This window comes from Petromyzon marinus, chromosome 40, assembly GCF_048934315.1.
Source record: "Petromyzon marinus isolate PM22_M1 ecotype Great Lakes invasive population chromosome 40, UKy_Petmar_22M1.pri1.0, whole genome shotgun sequence".
Taxonomy (NCBI): domain Eukaryota; kingdom Metazoa; phylum Chordata; class Hyperoartia; order Petromyzontiformes; family Petromyzontidae; genus Petromyzon; species Petromyzon marinus.
In genome coordinates, this window is record NC_133706.1 from 4,716,539 (window position 1) to 4,734,137 (window position 17,599).

Below are 17,599 nucleotides of genomic sequence, written 5' to 3' on the forward strand. Positions count from 1 at the left end.
CATCATTGTTTTGTATCACACATTCGGGGCGAAGCGGTGGGGCAGTGGTCGCTGCGCTCCGGCCGACATGGGTGGCGAGCGATATCCGAACGGGCCGTGGGCCCGGTCTCTTGCCCAACCCACCAGGGAATTGACAAAAGGGCATGTACTCTTATTACGTAGGGAAAAAAAAAACACATGCTCGGTTAACTTTTCAGGGAATGGACTTCATAGCGGAAAGACAGCAAATATATATTTATATACGTTGACTTTTGGATGTGATAAGCTCTCCGACCCTTGTACACCACTTTTACACCACTGCCAGCACGGCTTCTTAGAAGTTTTTTTTTTATGATTCGCATGGGTACATGTGTGTGTGCGCGTGTGTGTGCGCATGCGTACGTGTGCACGTGTGGGGAGAGGTAGTGCAACGGTCAGCGCGTTGCGCGATGAACCCGATGACCCGAGTTCAATTCCCGTTCACGGCCAACACCGGTGACGATTATCTGAACCGGTCCTGGGCTTCCGCTAGGTCGACTCGGCCAAAAATGAGTACCTGGTGCGGTGTGTAGTGAACATCGCCACTCGGGAGACAAAGGCGGCCGGGCTTGGCGCTGGCCACCCACCCCCTGGTGTGCCGCGCCGATCTTCATAGGTGCTCCCTAACAGCACTTACCCCAACAGTCTGTTAAGGCTATACTGGGGATCTTTATTTTTGTGTGGGGAATAGTGGCGCAGTGATTAGCGCACTGCGTGTGGGACCCAGCGGCGACCCAAGTTCAATTCCCGCTCACAGCCAACATCGAGTGGGGATTTGGCTAAGCCAGTCCTGAGACACCTTTGATCGACTCAGCCTTAAATGAGTACTCGGAGTGGTGTGTATGAGACATCAGCAGTAGGTGAGACAAAGGTGGCCACCATCACTCCCTCGTGTGCCGTGCCAGCCATCGTGGGTGATCGCCAAACAGCACTTGCCCAAGTAACCTGTTGAAGGCTATATGGGGGATCTTTGTCTGTGAGTGAATGTAATGATTAGGCAAGTAAACATTCACGTACTCATTGATTATTAATCTCAAGAGAAAATTGCATTGAACGTTGCCAGTGAGAACTAATTCTTCTTTACGATTTGTCCAGATCATTACCGACTAGAGCGGAGCAGTGTCGCAGTGATTAGCGGCTGTGCTACGAACCCGGCCACCTGAGGTTGGATTCCCAGCCACGGCGAGAGCTATATTAACCAATGTTGGCCATCACCGCCACCGCTCTTGATTAAACCTGCACTGACCAGCGTGGTGTGAAGTATGGTTAAACAACCCCCCCCCCCCCCCGATAACTCTGGGAAAGCCCTTTTGAAGTAACTGAATAATGTGTGTATGTTGAACTTTTTTCGCACCGCACGTAGCCAATCTTGCTAATCAGAGGTGCAGGGAAGGCCAATCAATGAACTACAACAAACGACCATGGGACCTCCTTTGCCAGTACCAAAATATGAGAATAGGTTTTCCTATTTTTTCTGGCAACAAAACAAGTGTGTGGACCAATCAGTTTCAAAGACAATGTATACATTATCAGAGTGTTTTTTGTTTGCGTTCTGACCACAAGTATTGTGGTTAATGCAGACATGATTCCTTGTAAAAGGTTTCCGTTTGGTGTTGTAACATCTTAACACAGCTGTTTTGTTGCCAGCAATAAAGGGGAAAACCTACAACAAACGAGTTCTAAAGAAAGGAGTTTCCAATCTCGATGATGATTTACAAGTGCAGAACTCCAGTTGCTTCCCAATATCGGAAGGAAGAGCGTTCCAGACGGCCGTGGAAGCGCATCTGAAAGAGCGCGATGAGTGACCGTCTTTAATGTAATGGGTGTAAGCGGTCGTCATCAGGAGGAAAAAAGAGAGGAAAGCTGCTGAGGGCAGACTGTTTTAAAGGATTTGGTTAAACCTTCAAAGCATTTAAAACTGTTTTAAAGGTTTTGGTTAAACCTTCAAAGCATTTAAAACTGTTTTAAAGGTTTTGGTTAAACCTTCAAAACATTTTAAACTGTTTTAAAGGTTTTGGTTAAACCTTCAAAACATTTAAAACTGTTTTAAAGGTTTTGGTTAAACCTTCAAAACATTTTAAACTGTTTTAAAGGTTTTGGTTAAACCTTCAAAACATTTAAAACTGTTTTAAAGGTTTTGGTTAAACCTTCAAAACATTTTAAACTGTTTTAAAGGTTTTGGTTAAACCTTCAAAACATTTAAAACTGTTTTAAAGGTTTTGGTTAAACCTTCAAAACATTTAAAACTGTTTTAAAGGTTTTGGTTAAACCTTCAAAACATTTAAAACTGTTTTAAAGGTTGTGGTTAAACATTCAAAACATTTAAAACTGTTTTAAAGGTTTTGGTTAAACCTTCAAAACATTTAAAACTGTTTTAAAGGTTTTGGTTAAAACTTGAAAGCATTTAAAACTGTTTTAAAGGTTTTGGTTAAACCTGCAAAGCATTTAAAACTGTTTTAAAGGTTTTGGTTAAACCTTCAAAACATTTAAAACTGTTTTAAAAGTTTTGGTTAAACGTTCAAAGCATTTAAAACTGTTTTAAAGATTTTGGTTAAACCTTCAAAACATTTTAAACTGTTTTAAAGGTTTTGGTTAAACCTTCAAAGCATTTAAAACTGTTTTAAAGATTTTGGTTAAACCTTCAAAACATTTAAAACTGTTTTAAAGGTTTTAGTTAAACCTTCAAAACATTTAAAACTGTTTTAAAGGTTTTGGTTAAACCTTCAAAGCATTTTAAACTGTTTTAAAGGTTTTGGTTAAACATTCAAAACATTTAAAACTGTTTAAAAGGTTTTGGTTAAACCTTCAAAACATTTAAAACTGTTTTAAAGGTTTTGGTTAAACCTTCAAAGCATTTAAAACGGTTTTAAAGGTTTTGGTTAAACCTTCAAAACATTTAAAACTGTTTTAAAGGTTTTGGTTAAACCTTCAAAACATTTAAAACCGTTTTAAAGGTTTTGGTTAAACCTTCAAAACATTTAAAACTGTTTTAAAGGTTTTGGTTAAACCTTCAAAGCATTTTAAACTGTTTTAAAGGTTTTGGTTAAACATTCAAAACATTTAAAACTGTTTAAAAGGTTTTGGTTAAACCTTCAAAACATTTAAAACTGTTTTAAAGGTTTTGGTTAAACCTTCAAAGCATTTAAAACGGTTTTAAAGGTTTTGGTTAAACCTTCAAAACATTTAAAACTGTTTTAAAGGTTTTGGTTAAACCTTCAAAACATTTAAAACCGTTTTAAAGGTTTTGGTTAAACCTTCAAAACATTTAAAACTGTTTTAAAGGTTTTGGTTAAACCTTCAAAACATTTAAAACTGTTTTAAAGGTTTTGGTTAAACCTTCAAAACATTTAAAACCGTTTTAAAGGTTTTGGTTAAACCTTCAAAACATTTTAAACTGTTTTAAAGGTTTTGGTTAAACCTTCAAAACATTTAAAACTGTTTTAAAGGTTTTGGTTAAACCTTCAACACATTTAAAACTGTTTTACAGGTTTTGGTTAAACCTTCAAACCATTTAAAACTGTTTTAAATGTTTTGGTTAAACCTTCAAACCATTTAAAACTTTTAAAGGTTTTGGTTAAACCTTCAAAACATTTAAAACTGTTTTAAAGGTTTTGGTTAAACCTTTAAAGCATTTAAAACTGTTTTAAAGGTTTTGGTTAAACCTTCAAAACATTTTAAACTGTTTTAAAGGTTTTGGTTAAACATTCAAAACATTTAAAACTGTTTAAAAGGTTTTGGTTAAACCTTCAAAACATTTAAAACTGTTTTAAAGGTTTTCGTTAAACCTTCAAAACATTTAAAACCGTTTTAAAGGTTTTGGTTAAACCTTCAAAACATTTAAAACTGTTTTAAAGGTTTTGGTTAAACCTTCAAAACATTTAAAACTGTTTTAAAGGTTTTGGTTAAACCTTCAAAACATTTAAAACCGTTTTAAAGGTTTTGGTTAAACCTTCAAAGCATTTAAAACTGTTTTAAAGATTTTGGTTAAACCTTCAAAACATTTAAAACTGTTTTAAAGGTTTTGGTTAAACCTTCAACACATTTAAAACTGTTTTACAGGTTTTGGTTAAACCTTCAAACCATTTAAAACTGTTTTAAAGGTTTTGGTTAAACCTTCAAAACATTTAAAACTGTTTTAAAGATTTTGGTTAAACCTTCAAAACATTTAAAACCGTTTGAAAGGTTTTGGTTAAACCTTCAAAACATTTTAAACTGTTTTAAAGGTTTTGGTTAAACCTTCAAAACATTTAAAACTGTTTTAAAGGTTTTGGTTAAACCTTCAAAACATTTAAAACTGTTTTAAAGGTTTTGGTTAAACCTTCAAAACATTTTAAACTGTTTTAAAGGTTTTGGTTAAACCTTCAAAACATTTAAAACTGTTTTAAAGGTTTTGGTTAAACCTTCAAAACATTTTAAACTGTTTTAAAGGTTTTGGTTAAACCTTCTAAACATTTAAAACTGTTTTAAAGGTTTTGGTTAAACCTTCAAAACATTTAAAACTGTTTTAAAGGTTTTGGTTAAACCTTCAAAACATTTAAAACTGTTTTAAAGGTTTTGGTTAAACCTTCAAGACATTTAAAACTGTTTTAAAGGTTTTGGTTAAACCTTCAAAACATTTAAAACTGTTTTAAAGGTTTTGGTTAAACCTTCAAAACATTTTAAACTGTTTTAAAGGTTTTGGTTAAACCTTCAAAACATTTTAAACTGTTTTAAAGGTTTTGGTTAAACCTTCAAAACATTTAAAACTGTTTTAAAGGTTTTGGTTAAACCTTCAAAACATTTAAAACTGTTTTAAAGGTTTTGGTTAAACCTTCAAAGCATTTAAAACTGTTTTAAAGGTTTTGGTTAAACCTTCTAAACATTTAAAACTGTTTTAAAGGTTTTGGTTAAACCTTCTAAACATTTTAAACTGTTTTAAAGGTTTTGGTTAAACCTTCTAAACATTTAAAACTGTTTTAAAGGTTTTGGTTAAACCTTCTAAACATTTAAAACTGTTTTAAAGGTTTTGGTTAAACCTTCAAAACATTTAAAACTGTTTTAAAGGTTTTGGTTAAACCTTCAAAACATTTAAAACTGTTTTAAAGGTTTTGGTTAAACCTTCAAAACATTTAAAACTGTTTTAAAGGTTTTGGTTAAACCTTCAAGACATTTAAAACTGTTTTAAAGGTTTTGGTTAAACCTTCAAAACATTTAAAACTGTTTTAAAGGTTTTGGTTAAACCTTCAAAACATTTTAAACTGTTTTAAAGGTTTTGGTTAAACCTTCAAAACATTTTAAACTGTTTTAAAGGTTTTGGTTAAACCTTCAAAACATTTAAAACTGTTTTAAAGGTTTTGGTTAAACCTTCAAAACATTTAAAACTGTTTTAAAGGTTTTGGTTAAACCTTCAAAACATTTTAAACTGTTTTAAAGGTTTTGGTTAAACCTTCTAAACATTTAAAACTGTTTTAAAGGTTTTGGTTAAACCTTCAAAACATTTAAAACTGTTTTAAAGGTTTTGGTTAAACCTTCAAAACATTTAAAACTGTTTTAAAGGTTTTGGTTAAACCTTCAAAACATTTAAAACTGTTTTAAAGGTTTTGGTTAAACCTTCAAGACATTTAAAACTGTTTTAAAGGTTTTGGTTAAACCTTCAAGACATTTAAAACTGTTTTAAAGGTTTTGGTTAAACCTTCAAAACATTTAAAACTGTTTTAAAGGTTTTGGTTAAACCTTCAAAACATTTTAAACTGTTTTAAAGGTTTTGGTTAAACCTTCAAAACATTTTAAACTGTTTTAAAGGTTTTGGTTAAACCTTCAAAACATTTAAAACTGTTTTAAAGGTTTTGGTTAAACCTTCAAAACATTTAAAACTGTTTTAAAGGTTTTGGTTAAACCTTCAAAGCATTTAAAACTGTTTTAAAGGTTTTGGTTAAACCTTCTAAACATTTAAAACTGTTTTAAAGGTTTTGGTTAAACCTTCTAAACATTTTAAACTGTTTTAAAGGTTTTGGTTAAACCTTCTAAACATTTAAAACTGTTTTAAAGGTTTTGGTTAAACCTTCTAAACATTTAAAACTGTTTTAAAGGTTTTGGTTAAACCTTCAAAACATTTAAAACTGTTTTAAAGGTTTTGGTTAAACCTTCAAAACATTTAAAACTGTTTTAAAGGTTTTGGTTAAACCTTCAAAACATTTAAAACTGTTTTAAAGGTTTTGGTTAAACCTTCAAGACATTTAAAACTGTTTTAAAGGTTTTGGTTAAACCTTCAAAACATTTAAAACTGTTTTAAAGGTTTTGGTTAAACCTTCAAAACATTTTAAACTGTTTTAAAGGTTTTGGTTAAACCTTCAAAACATTTAAAACTGTTTTAAAGGTTTTGGTTAAACCTTCAAAGCGTTTAAAACTGTTTTAAAGGTTTTGGTTAAACCTTCAAGACATTTAAAACTGTTTTAAAGGTTTTGGTTAAACCTTCAAAACATTTAAAACTGTTTTAAAAAATTTGGTTAAACCTTCAAAACATTTAAAACTGTTTTAAAGGTTTTGGTTAAACCTTCAAAACATTTAAAACTGTTTTAAAGGTTTTGGTTAAACCTTCAAAACATTTAAAACTGTTTTAAAGGTTTTGGTTAAACCTTCAAAACATTTAAAACAGTCTCCCTCGGCAGCTTTCCTCTCTTTTTTTCCTCCTGATGACGACCGCTTGCGTTGTGATCGAAACGTCGTAGTTTCTTGTTACTTTTTGTTGTTGTTTTCTTTGAACCTATCTGCGTGACTTTACCGAAAAACCCAAAGAATATGAATTCCTGCAGTCAAGGGTGTAAAAAAAAGTTTACGCACGTTTTCAATCAAGTAGTGCGCGGGTGTTATTTATGTAGACACGTGGAGTGAACCAAACTGTGTCCAAATGAGAAGAGAATAAAAACAAACAACGTGCAATAAAAGAAGGGCAAACGTGTTCGGAAAGACCATCCAGGATGCTTGGATTACGTGACACGTTCCAAGACGCGCATTACACTGTGTCACAAAAACATTTTGTTCCTGGGTAGTAAGTGGTATTTCCTAATTGCTTATGCCTCAAAAGTACAGAAAATGGCTGTTATTCCCCACAAACTTTGCTTTTGTGACCAGGACACTGATATTTTGAAATTTACCTCTTTTCAATGAGAAAATGGGTGAATTTGTGTCTTTTCGTTCCCATAAAGTCAGAACAACAACAACAACATATCCAGCCGATGATGCTGGATGTAATTACCAGCGAAACGTTGTACTCAAATTTTAAATGATGTTCATTCACTCTTCAATACACTGGTGGGCTAAAGTAGTGAACTATTTGTCCTTTGTAAACGTGACACTTTTTTACTGTTTGGCCGTGTCGGGTGGTGGAGGGTTATGACACATTTATAAATAACGCGATCTAACCCAAAAACCTTTATTATGGACAAAATTACTACTTGCTGTTCGATAGATCGTGTCCGTGCTGTGTCTCTGTAGTGTTCCTGCTGGATCGTGTTGTGTTCACCTGTGTACCCTGTATTGTGTTCATGTTGTGTGTCTCTGTGGTGTTCTCTCTGGTTCGTGTTGTGTTCACTTGTGTACCCTGTATTGTGTTCATATTGTGTGTCTCTGTGGTGTTCTCTCTGGATCGTGTCGTGTTCACCTGTGTACCCTGTATTGTGTTCATGTTGTGTGTCTCTGTGGTGTTCTCTCTGGATCGTGTTGTGTTCACCTGTGTACCCTGTATTGTGTTCATGTTGTGTGTCTCTGTGGTGTTCCTGCTGGATCGTATTGTGTTCACCTGTGTACCCTGTATTGTGTTCATGTTGTGTGTCTCTGTGGTGTTGTCATGCCATTTTTTTACGTCAGTGTGGTTCTCGCCTTGCAGCACGTCGCGATGCAATTTGCACAAACGACGCTACGCAATTATTATAATTGCTAATATTGATATTTACGAGACAAAACGCTTCGCATTGTGCGTTTTATTTATTCACGTGGGGCCCTATTTAAAAAACCTTGACATTTATCGACTGCCCCCACCGTGGTAAGTTTCTCGATGCGCCTCCGGGTTGGCGGATTTGGCCGCACGTTTCCTCTGCCCACCGTCCGCTCCCCCCCCCCCACTCTCTCCACCCACCCCGGTGGTGCCGCGGCCACGCAGGTTCGTGTGCCGCCTCTACTGGTTCCCGCTCAAGGTGGTGCACACGACCGCCGTCACGGTGCTCGCCATCATCCCGGGCCTTCCCTTCTACTTCTTGTTCAACTCTCTGCTCATCATACTCACCGGCATGAACGTCTACTGGTTCTCGGTCAGTCGGAGCTCCCCCCCCCCCCCCCCCCACCTTGCCATCCCCCTACCACCCCGCTCCACCCCCCCCCCCAGGTTCTTGTCAGATAAAAAATAAACTCACCCCATTATTTAAACTGCCGAGCACGGGAGATTGAGTCGAACCGGCGACGCTCGGTATCCTAATCGCAGTCCGCTAGTAACGTATTTGTGTGCGTGTAGAACTTCTTTCGCGGCGTACGTAGCCGACCGCGCTAGTCTAAGTTGCGGGGCGGGGACAGCAAACTAAACACGAAAAGCATCTCGACGACGACGACGACGATTTAAAAGTGCATGGCTCACATTGGCGTCTTAATGTCGGAAGGAAGACCGTTCCAGACGGCCGCAGAAGGACATCTGAAAGCGGCACGATGCAGTGACCGCTGTCTTTGTTTACCTCGCTGCGCTATGGACCCGGGCGACCCGAGTTTGATTCCCGATCGCGGCCGCCAACATCAGCGACGATTATCTCAACCGATTCTGGGCCCTTCCCTCGGTCAAATCAGCCTTAAATACGTACCCGGTGCGGCGCGTGTATGCGCGTTGAACTTCTGTCGCACCGTACGTAGCCAACCGTGCTGATCGGTATGTAAACATCGCCACTGGGGAGACCGAGGCGGCCGAGCGTGTGCATCCCAGGGGGTAACACGCAGAGCTTTGTACGGATGGATTCAATAATTCATTGCTGTACTGCCACCTGCTGGCCACCTCACAGGCGCAGCCTATCACGTCCAGCAACTAACCAGGTTCAAGTCCAGCTTAGCTTCGGAGTTCTGACGAAATCGGGCATTTTCAGGGTGGCGTGTCCAGAGCATTTATGCATAAACACGCGGCACACTTTGTACCCCATTAATATTGCATGCAACAATGAGCTGTTGCAACGGCAAAACTGATAGACCATAGATATTCTTTTTTTTACGTTGCATCATTAACAGGAACAGTCGGTCCAGTAGATAGCGTGATACCTATTGCGTGTGTGTGTGTGTGGGTAATGATACAAATGTACGGTTGAACTTTCTTGTCTAACACATGCTTGCGTAGACTCCATGCAGCCGACATCGGAACATCTAATCAGAGACCGTAATAACTGTCGGTTTTAACCGTTTGGGCTCTCAAATGTGGAAAGAGAAAGAAACAAAAACCCTCAATTATTTTACCCGTACAGATGTGGCGCAGCCGCGGATAGACAAAGCGCTGGAAAAAAAAAAACTAATAAACCCAACGAGGTTACGGACTCGCGGTGAATTCCCAGAATGTGGTGTTTCGTTGCGTTCTGGAAATTTAGCATTAATCTATAAGCTTATCGGGTAAATACAAAGGGCACACCGTAGCAAAGAAAATCGCCTGTCAGTTAACCGCAAGGTTGGCGGGGGCAACAGTAATCTACGAACTCCGACCTGCCCAAGCCCATAAACACGTGGCGGAGGTGTCGTTTTATTTTCTGATCTGTTCCCTGTTACCGGCGCCCTCACCCCTGCCCCCTCGCCCCATAGTTCATCGTGGCCTTCGTGGCGAAGGTGCTGACGGGGCAGATGAAGGAGGTGGACGATCTGCGCGAGTTCGACGTGGCTGAGCGAGTGAGCACGGGGCCGGAGGGGGGGGCGGCGAAGCAGGGGGAGCGCCGGTCTCGTGCGAAACGCGGCGAAGGAAAAGGGTGAGTGAGCGAGGCCGCTTCGCCGCAGATTCCATCCGAATCCGTCTTTCGCTCCTCCGCACCACCGGCGCGGCTCTGCCCAGTTTTTTCCGTCGATGAATCGAGCGAAAATCGGCCGAGCGCATCGGCAGTGATGGTTAGGAAATCGCACCTCCGTTTGAAGGTTGATCGCACCGAAGACCGCAGGCCGCACGTCCACCCATCGCCGTTGGTGATTTTGTTTCTCACTCTTGTCAACTCGAGACGGAAATGTTGAGCAAAGATTGCAAAGTGCGACCACAGCGGCCTCGTAAAAACCCGCCGTTGCGCAATACAGAATGGACCAAATACCAAATGTGCATGCTTATTTTTTTTAGTCTTTGGGCTTTTTACTCCCCCCTCCTCCATCCCGAATTTTTCCACTCGCGCTGTCACCGCTGTGCCATCGGAACAATCCAAAAGTGGAGGCGCGTTTTATTTATTTGGACAACAGCACCGAAACTGCGTACCGGTTTTGCGATTGTCACGATTTAGAATGTTTGTTTATTATTGCATTCAAATCACGACCATCCCGGATCTCTTCCATTACCCTGGACTAATGCCTCCCCAGGCCAATGCCATCTGCCATGGTCCTGCGATATATAGCGAGCGATTGAGCATCAGCGCACGAGCGGTTTTCACCACTCCGTCACTCCGTGGTGGACGTCGCCTCGGGGCGTCCGTCCTCCCTCCTTTGGCTGCCACTCTGTCGTCGGTCTCGCGTCGCCGGCCGTCGATCGTCCGCTCCAGCGACACCGCGTCCTGCCCCAGCCCACTTTGTTTCCTCGTTGGCCAACGCGACGTCTGTAACGTGCATTTTTGGCTGGCCATCGAACAAAGGCGGCGGCGGTCGCCGCATCGCGTGCGCTTCTGCGGCCGTCTGGAACGCTCCTCCTTCCGATGTGAGGAAGCCACTGCAGCTGCGCATTATTTAATCATCGAGATCGCAAACTCATTTCTTTCGAACTGATTTTTGTGTTTAGTTTGTTGTTTCCCCCCTCCGCACCTCCTCCTATTAGCACGCTTGGCTACGTATGGTGCAAATAAACGTTCTTCCTTCGTAAAAATGTTCTCTAATCCACGCGACCCTCTGTCTGTTTTTCGGTGTAACCGCAAGCGTACACTTTCCACGCTCCTTTAAACACATTTCGGCTTTTTTTCCATTTTGTTTGTCAATGTCCAGTGTTTCCAATTCATACGTCATAGCAAGTAATATACACTGATTAAACACTCTTTTTTAGGGATAATGGTATGTTTACTTTGCACCGTCCTGTTCAGCTTTCCAAAATCAATCAAATATGCTCTCGTCCGGCTCTTACGTCATCATTTTTGAAATCGATCCACCTTCAATAACCTCCCGAAGTACACACGCATGCACACGCACGCACGCATATACACGCACGCATACACATGCACGCATACACGCGCACGCACGCACGCACACACACACGCGCGCGCACGCACAACAACAACAACCGCCATTCGCCACTAAGTGGCGGTGACGTCACCACGACGCTTGTGCCAGGCCATGTGCACCTTGAGGCCACGTGAAGTGTCGAACGCCCGCTGGCAGGAGGTCACGGGGCAGACCCAGGTGCCACGGGTCGACTGAGATGACTGGCTGATGCACCACCTGTGCCCCCTACTGTGCCAACCTGCTGTGCTTTAGTCACCCGGCGCTCCGCTCGTTGTTGTGAGCGTCGCTCCTCCGCCCTCCGTTGTTGTTGGAGGGCGACTGCCTCCAACTGCCCAGTAGCGTCTTTCACGAGCCTCCTCCACAGAGGCCGATCTTGACACCGCTGGTACCAGTCATCGGCAAGTCCACTCACCTCCACGTCCTCCTGTACCACATCACTCCATCTCTTCTCTAGCCCGTGCCGCGCCCGTTTAGCCCCCTTGATCCGGCCGAACAGAAGCTGTTTCGGCATGCGGTGGCTGGGCATGTGGGCTACATGACCCAGCCTTGCCTGCCGGAGGAGCTCACCAATGGGACCTTGCCCAGATCTTTCAAAGATTTGTGAGCTCCTCACACAATCCCGCCTGGTTAAACCCAGGATGGATCGTAGGCAGGCTAGCCTAAATTTTTCTAACCGGCGAAGATGTTCCATTAAGGGGGTCCACGTTTCGCAAGCGTAGAGAAGGGAGGGAATGACCGTGGCTGAGAAGACCTGAAGCTTAGTGCGGAGTGACAGACCAGGTAGCTTCCACACACAGCGTTACGCAACCGATGAAAAGATATTGCCGCTCGACTGATTCGGAGTGAGACCTCCGCTGTTAAACTGGAGCCGGTCATAAGCACACTGCCCAGGTATGGGAAACTCTCCACTCTCTCCACAACTGCCCCATCACCGATTGGGAGTTGTGGGGGTGGAGTGTCCGATGGTACAAAATACCCAGGCAGGTGCTTATTTTTGGTGGGGCTGATGGTAAGGCCCCATCTCTTAGTGGCACGCTCCAGTCTCAGCAGCAGCGTCTCCAACTCCTCCTCTGAATGAGCAGCTATTACCAAATCATCGGCATACATAACGTGGTTTAGCAATAGGGAGCCATCCTTTGACCGCACCCGGGCATCGATCAGCCTCCCATTATATCTGTACCAAATGGAGATTCCCCCGGTACAGCTATTGAAGGCTTCACAAACTACGTGGTCAAAATAGATGTTAAATAATGTGGGAGCCAGAGGACATCCCTGTCGCACCCCAAGGTGTACAGGGAATGGCTCTGACTTCCGGCCACGTAGTTTTACCCGGCCCCGCTCACCATCATGAAGGTCCTTAATGATCGTGAGCAGAAGGTCAGTGACTCCAAAAGCACGAAGAACAACTCAGAGCCCAGGCCTACTGATGGTATCATAGGCCTTGACCAGGTCAATAAAGCAAAGATGTAGGTCTTGTTGGAATTCCCTACACCTTTTCTATAGCAGACGAACAGAAAATATGCCATCTGTGCAGGACCGCCCTTTCCTGAAACCGCATTGGGGCTCCGCAAGCCTCTCCTCAGCGTGCCTGGCAAGGTGATGTTGAATAATCATTGCCAGGACCTTTCCCGGCACACTGAGGAGTGAGATGCCCCTGTAGTTGTTACAGTCTGTGCGGTCCCCCTTCTTAAAGAGGGGGACCACCAGGGAATCCTTCCAATCCTGCGGAACCCGCCCAGTGGTCCAGACTGTTGTTATGATGTCATATAGGGCAGTCTGTGCACAAACGCCACCCTCCCTCAGCATTTCTCTTGGGAGATCATCTCTACCCGGTGCCTTTCCTGGTCTCAGACTCCGGATCACCTTCAGTACTTCCTCAACAGATGGCACCTCAGCCAGCCACTCACAGGGGGTGACTTCTTCCAATATTTGAGGCACCGCAGCCTCAGCAGGGTCATCCCCACTTTTTGCCACGATGTTTTCCTGGCTGAGGGGTTTTCCTGGCTGAGGGGTTTCCCTTCCCCCAGGACCTCACAGAAATGCTCAGTAAATCTGCAAACCTGTTCCTGGGGGTCGGAGATTGGAACACCATTTTTTTCCCCTAATGATGGTAATGGGTGTGGCACTGCAGGTTACTTTTTTGATGGAGTTAAATAGAGCACGCACACACACGTACGCACATACACGCACGCACACGCACGCACATACACGCACGCACACGCACGCACATGCACGCACGCACACGCACATACACGCACACACGCACGCACATACACGCACGCACACGCACGCACACCGCTCTGCTGTGGCCTCCACTTGCATCCCCTGCGACAGATTTCCTCGGTGGCTTCGCGAACTTTGTGGAGCACGCGCGTGCCACCTCCGCTGCTGTGGTTGTTGTTGTTCGTCTCGCGCCGATTCATCGGTGCGTTCGGCAAAGCTCGCGCCGAAATCACGAAACTCTCTCATCGGCGCGTGCCCCCCCCCCGTGCCCCCCCCGTGCCCCCCCTGCCCCCCACCTGCCCCGTCGCGTGCAGCGAGGCTCAAGAGAACGGCCTGCAAAGCGGCGGTGGGAAGAAGCAGCAGTGAGGGCGAAGTGAACGCTGCCGGGAGGCGCCCTTGCGACTTCTCCCTCTGCGCGTCTCCACAGCTCGCCGACAAAACCATGGGGGGGGGGGGGGGGGTTGGGGTGGAGATCCGGCCGCAAAAAAAACCCCATAAAGTTGCTTTCCCCAAGCCACAGCCACCGTCCTCCCCCTTCCTCCGAGGGATTTGGTTTGCTCCACAGCTGACTGCCGGTCTGCAGGTGTGAGAGAGTTGGTCGCGGACCATTCCATTTTAATCGAGGTGGGGATTTTGTTTTTCTTCGTAATTCGTGTTTGGGATAATAAGAAAAGAAAAAAACGTGGCGTTCCAACGCGCCCAGCTGTTTGCTGTCCAGCTGTCATGTGGGCCATGCGGCTTGAGTCGGAATTCGCGAAGTCAAAGAACGAAGACGTGGGGGAGGTTTTAATTTTAGGGTTTTTTTTTGCTTTACCGGCAGCGGTCTCGCCCTTGGAAGACCTCGGAGACGCTTCCATCCTCAGCAAGGCAGACTTCTGTAAATGACAAACCCCTTTCAATGAGCGCCGTTGTGTTGAGTAAACGTCACGTGTTTTTAATCGACATCTCTCTCCGCTCACCGGACGACACCGTTTACAGAGTACGTGTCATTTTTTTAAATATTGCTACATGTTTTTTTTTTTAAACAAACGAAACAGAAAAAAGCGTGAGAGTTAATCATGGCCCCCCTCCCGCCCCTGTAGTTTGAAGCTGCTCTTTGGAGACATCTGCAGCCCGTGGTTATTATTCCACATCCGCGACAACAGGAACGATTGTTTCGATTTAAAGCTTTCGTGACTGCAAGGATTCATCTTCTTTGGTTCTTTCGGTAAAGTCACGTAGAATGAGAATAAAATAATGAATTGATAAAATAATAATATTATTGTGTTATTTTATTTTATCAATTTATTATTTTATTCTCATTCTACGTAACTTTACCGAAAGAACCAAAGAAGGAGCGATTGTGTTGTAATGCCCTCTCCCTCCAGGGAACAAATGCGCCCTCTTGTGGATCGAGCCCGGCCATGGCGTGCGAGCTTGGCTCTCAGAACAAAACAACGACGACACAAATTGAGAAGCAAACGAAATGAAAAGGGGTTGTGGGGGGGGTCCCTTTGCTAGTGGAGTGGGGGGCTGTCAGGGTTTAGGGGTTAGGGCTAAGGTCAGCACAAGGTAGGGGGTGTAACAATTCACCTCCACTCCACGCGTCATTCAAGGAATTGTCAGGATTCTGGGTAACTTTTTTTTTTACGAATGGATGTTTTTTTAATTCCCATTGTGGCTTGTTTGTTTTTGATTGTCGTTCCGTCGACGTGATTTGCATTATTAGTTACTACACGCATAGTTTTATAAATGTATCATGAGCTGCACGATCGCTTTTTAATCGATGGGTCAATGTTTGAATGTTGGTTCTGGATCGGTTGTGTTTCCGGGATATGGCGATACTACAACAATGAAATCAACAATACTACTGCCCACTGTGCAAGATATAGCACTATTATCTTGCCTCATTCAGAAAAAAAATCATAAATATTTATTTTCCTTCCAGAAGGATTATTACATGGTTCGGAATAAAAGTTAAAATTAAAAAATGCAACGTATCGCGCACCGTTTAATGGGTGCTTTGTAAACACGTGTTCCTGATTGACGGCATAGTTGGTGACATATCGCCATCCTTATAAGCAACCGCACACATTTTTTAATCGCGGCGATTTCCGTAGACTTGTGGTGGGATTGTGTTGAGCGAAACTGCAGTTGAAGATCTTTGAAGGAGCGATATTTTTAAAATTCTTGATCAAAGGACTTCAAATCAATGAAAACAATAATTAAACAAATTACAATCGTACAAGGAACTGTTATTGCGATACTCGTCCTAATTTTAATATCACGATCGCAAAAGTTTTTTTAAATATATATAGTAGCAACCGCGGGGTTAGGCATTAGGTTTATCATCATCACCACCACCGTCCGGCCTTCTCGCTCCTGCGCCGATTTTATTTTCATCGCTGGCGTTTGGCAGAGCCGCCAACGCCAGCCAGGCGGGGTGCCGGTGGCTGGGATGGGGTCCATGCAGGAGTGGCGTTCACGCTCGCAGCTTCGCCAGCTACGACACACGCGTACACACACAAAGATCCCCCGTATAGCCTTAACAGACTGTAGGGGCAAGTGCTGTTAGCGAGCACCTACGAAGGCCGGAACGGTACACAAGGGGGGCGGGGCAGCACCACGCCCGACCGCCTTTGTCTCCCCAGTGGCGATGTTTACTACACACCGCACCAGGGTACTCATTTGAGGCTGAGTCGACCTAGGGGGAGGCCCGGGACCGGTTGAGATAATCGTCACTGGGTGTTGGCCGTGAACGGGAATCGAACCCGGGTCGCCAGGTTCGTAGCGCAGCGCGCTAACCGCTGCACCACCGCTCCCCACACACGCGCGCGTGCATCTATCCCCCAAGGCATCGTCAAGCTCGGCTCCTGGTTTCGGCCAATTAATCACAATGACCTCTAATTAAGCCCCATGGGGGGGGGGGGGGGGGCTGTGGATGGGAGGGACGGGTGGTGAGCGGGCTTGGCTATGAGAAAATTCATAGTGGGGGGGGGGGGCACTTGAGATTGTGCGGGACAGAGTTTGCACGCCGCTTTTGCAATCTTCCCAAGTCTGGTGATGACCCAAATCTGCAGCCACATTTTACCGTAAGCGCGCCCAACCTCAAAAGCCAAAGGCGGGTTCGAGCCTCGTGAGGTCTCGGATGGGTGACCACCAGGGGCTTGCCAGGTGTTTGTGTGGCCAGGAGATGGCAGTGGTGAGTGTGTGTGTGGGCCCCCCCCCCTAACCTGACTTGGTAGTCTGGTAATAAATAATTAAAGCTTTCGTGACTGCATAAAATTACTCGCTTGTGTTGTGATCGAAACGTCGTGATTGTTTTGTTTTCAATATAATTGTATTGTATTTCTACGTTGGTAGTCTGGTGTTTGTTTTCAATAAGGGCAAACACACTCACGTTCCAAAAGCGGTGGGACCCTTCTGAAAAAAGAGTCTTGGGTTAAATAATTTGCATCCACGAGCATGTTGGTGTTTTAGACATACACCGATGGACGATTGATGAATGAAGGATGTGTCCCATGTCACCGCTTGGCCAGACTACTGGGTGATAACGGTCAGATGTCCAGGGCCTCAAACAGGCGTGCGTTTAAATTTCGATTTAAAGCTTTCGTGACTGCAAGGATTCATCTTCTTTGGTTCTTTCGGTAAAGTCACGTAGAATGAGAATAAAATAAATTGATAAAATAACTATTCTCACGACGTTTCGGCCACAACACAAGCGGCCTTCAATTTATTATTTTATTCTCATTCTACGTGACTTTACCGAAAGAACCAAAGAAGAGGCGTGCGTTTGTTGGGATGTGTTGTGGTGGATCGGGCGGTGATGAACTCCTGTGAACATTGACGAGCAAGTCTCACCGCAGTGCGTGAATCGTGTGCGGTGAACCACCGTGTGTTAGTGGCGGTCCGGTCTTCACTGTGGTCCTCTCTCTCTCTCCAGGAGAGAATTTCCCTAGATAAATGTGTTCCCTTTCAATCCCTCAAC

General features: G+C 43.6%; 1 protein-coding gene across 1 annotated transcript in view; it reads left to right on the forward strand.

Moving 5' to 3' along the window:
- Window positions 1-17,599, forward strand: part of LOC116950602 (ceramide synthase 1-like) — a 33,595-nt gene that overhangs the window by 15,901 nt on the left and 95 nt on the right. Inside the window, exons 5-7 of the mRNA XM_032968507.2 lie at window positions 8,156-8,303; window positions 9,814-9,974; window positions 13,947-17,599. The exon at window positions 13,947-17,599 is cut by the window's right edge and continues 95 nt beyond it. Of these exons, the coding sequence (XP_032824398.1) occupies window positions 8,156-8,303; window positions 9,814-9,974; window positions 13,947-13,998 (361 nt within the window). The 3' untranslated portion in view covers window positions 13,999-17,599. The remainder of the gene's footprint in view (window positions 1-8,155; window positions 8,304-9,813; window positions 9,975-13,946) is intronic.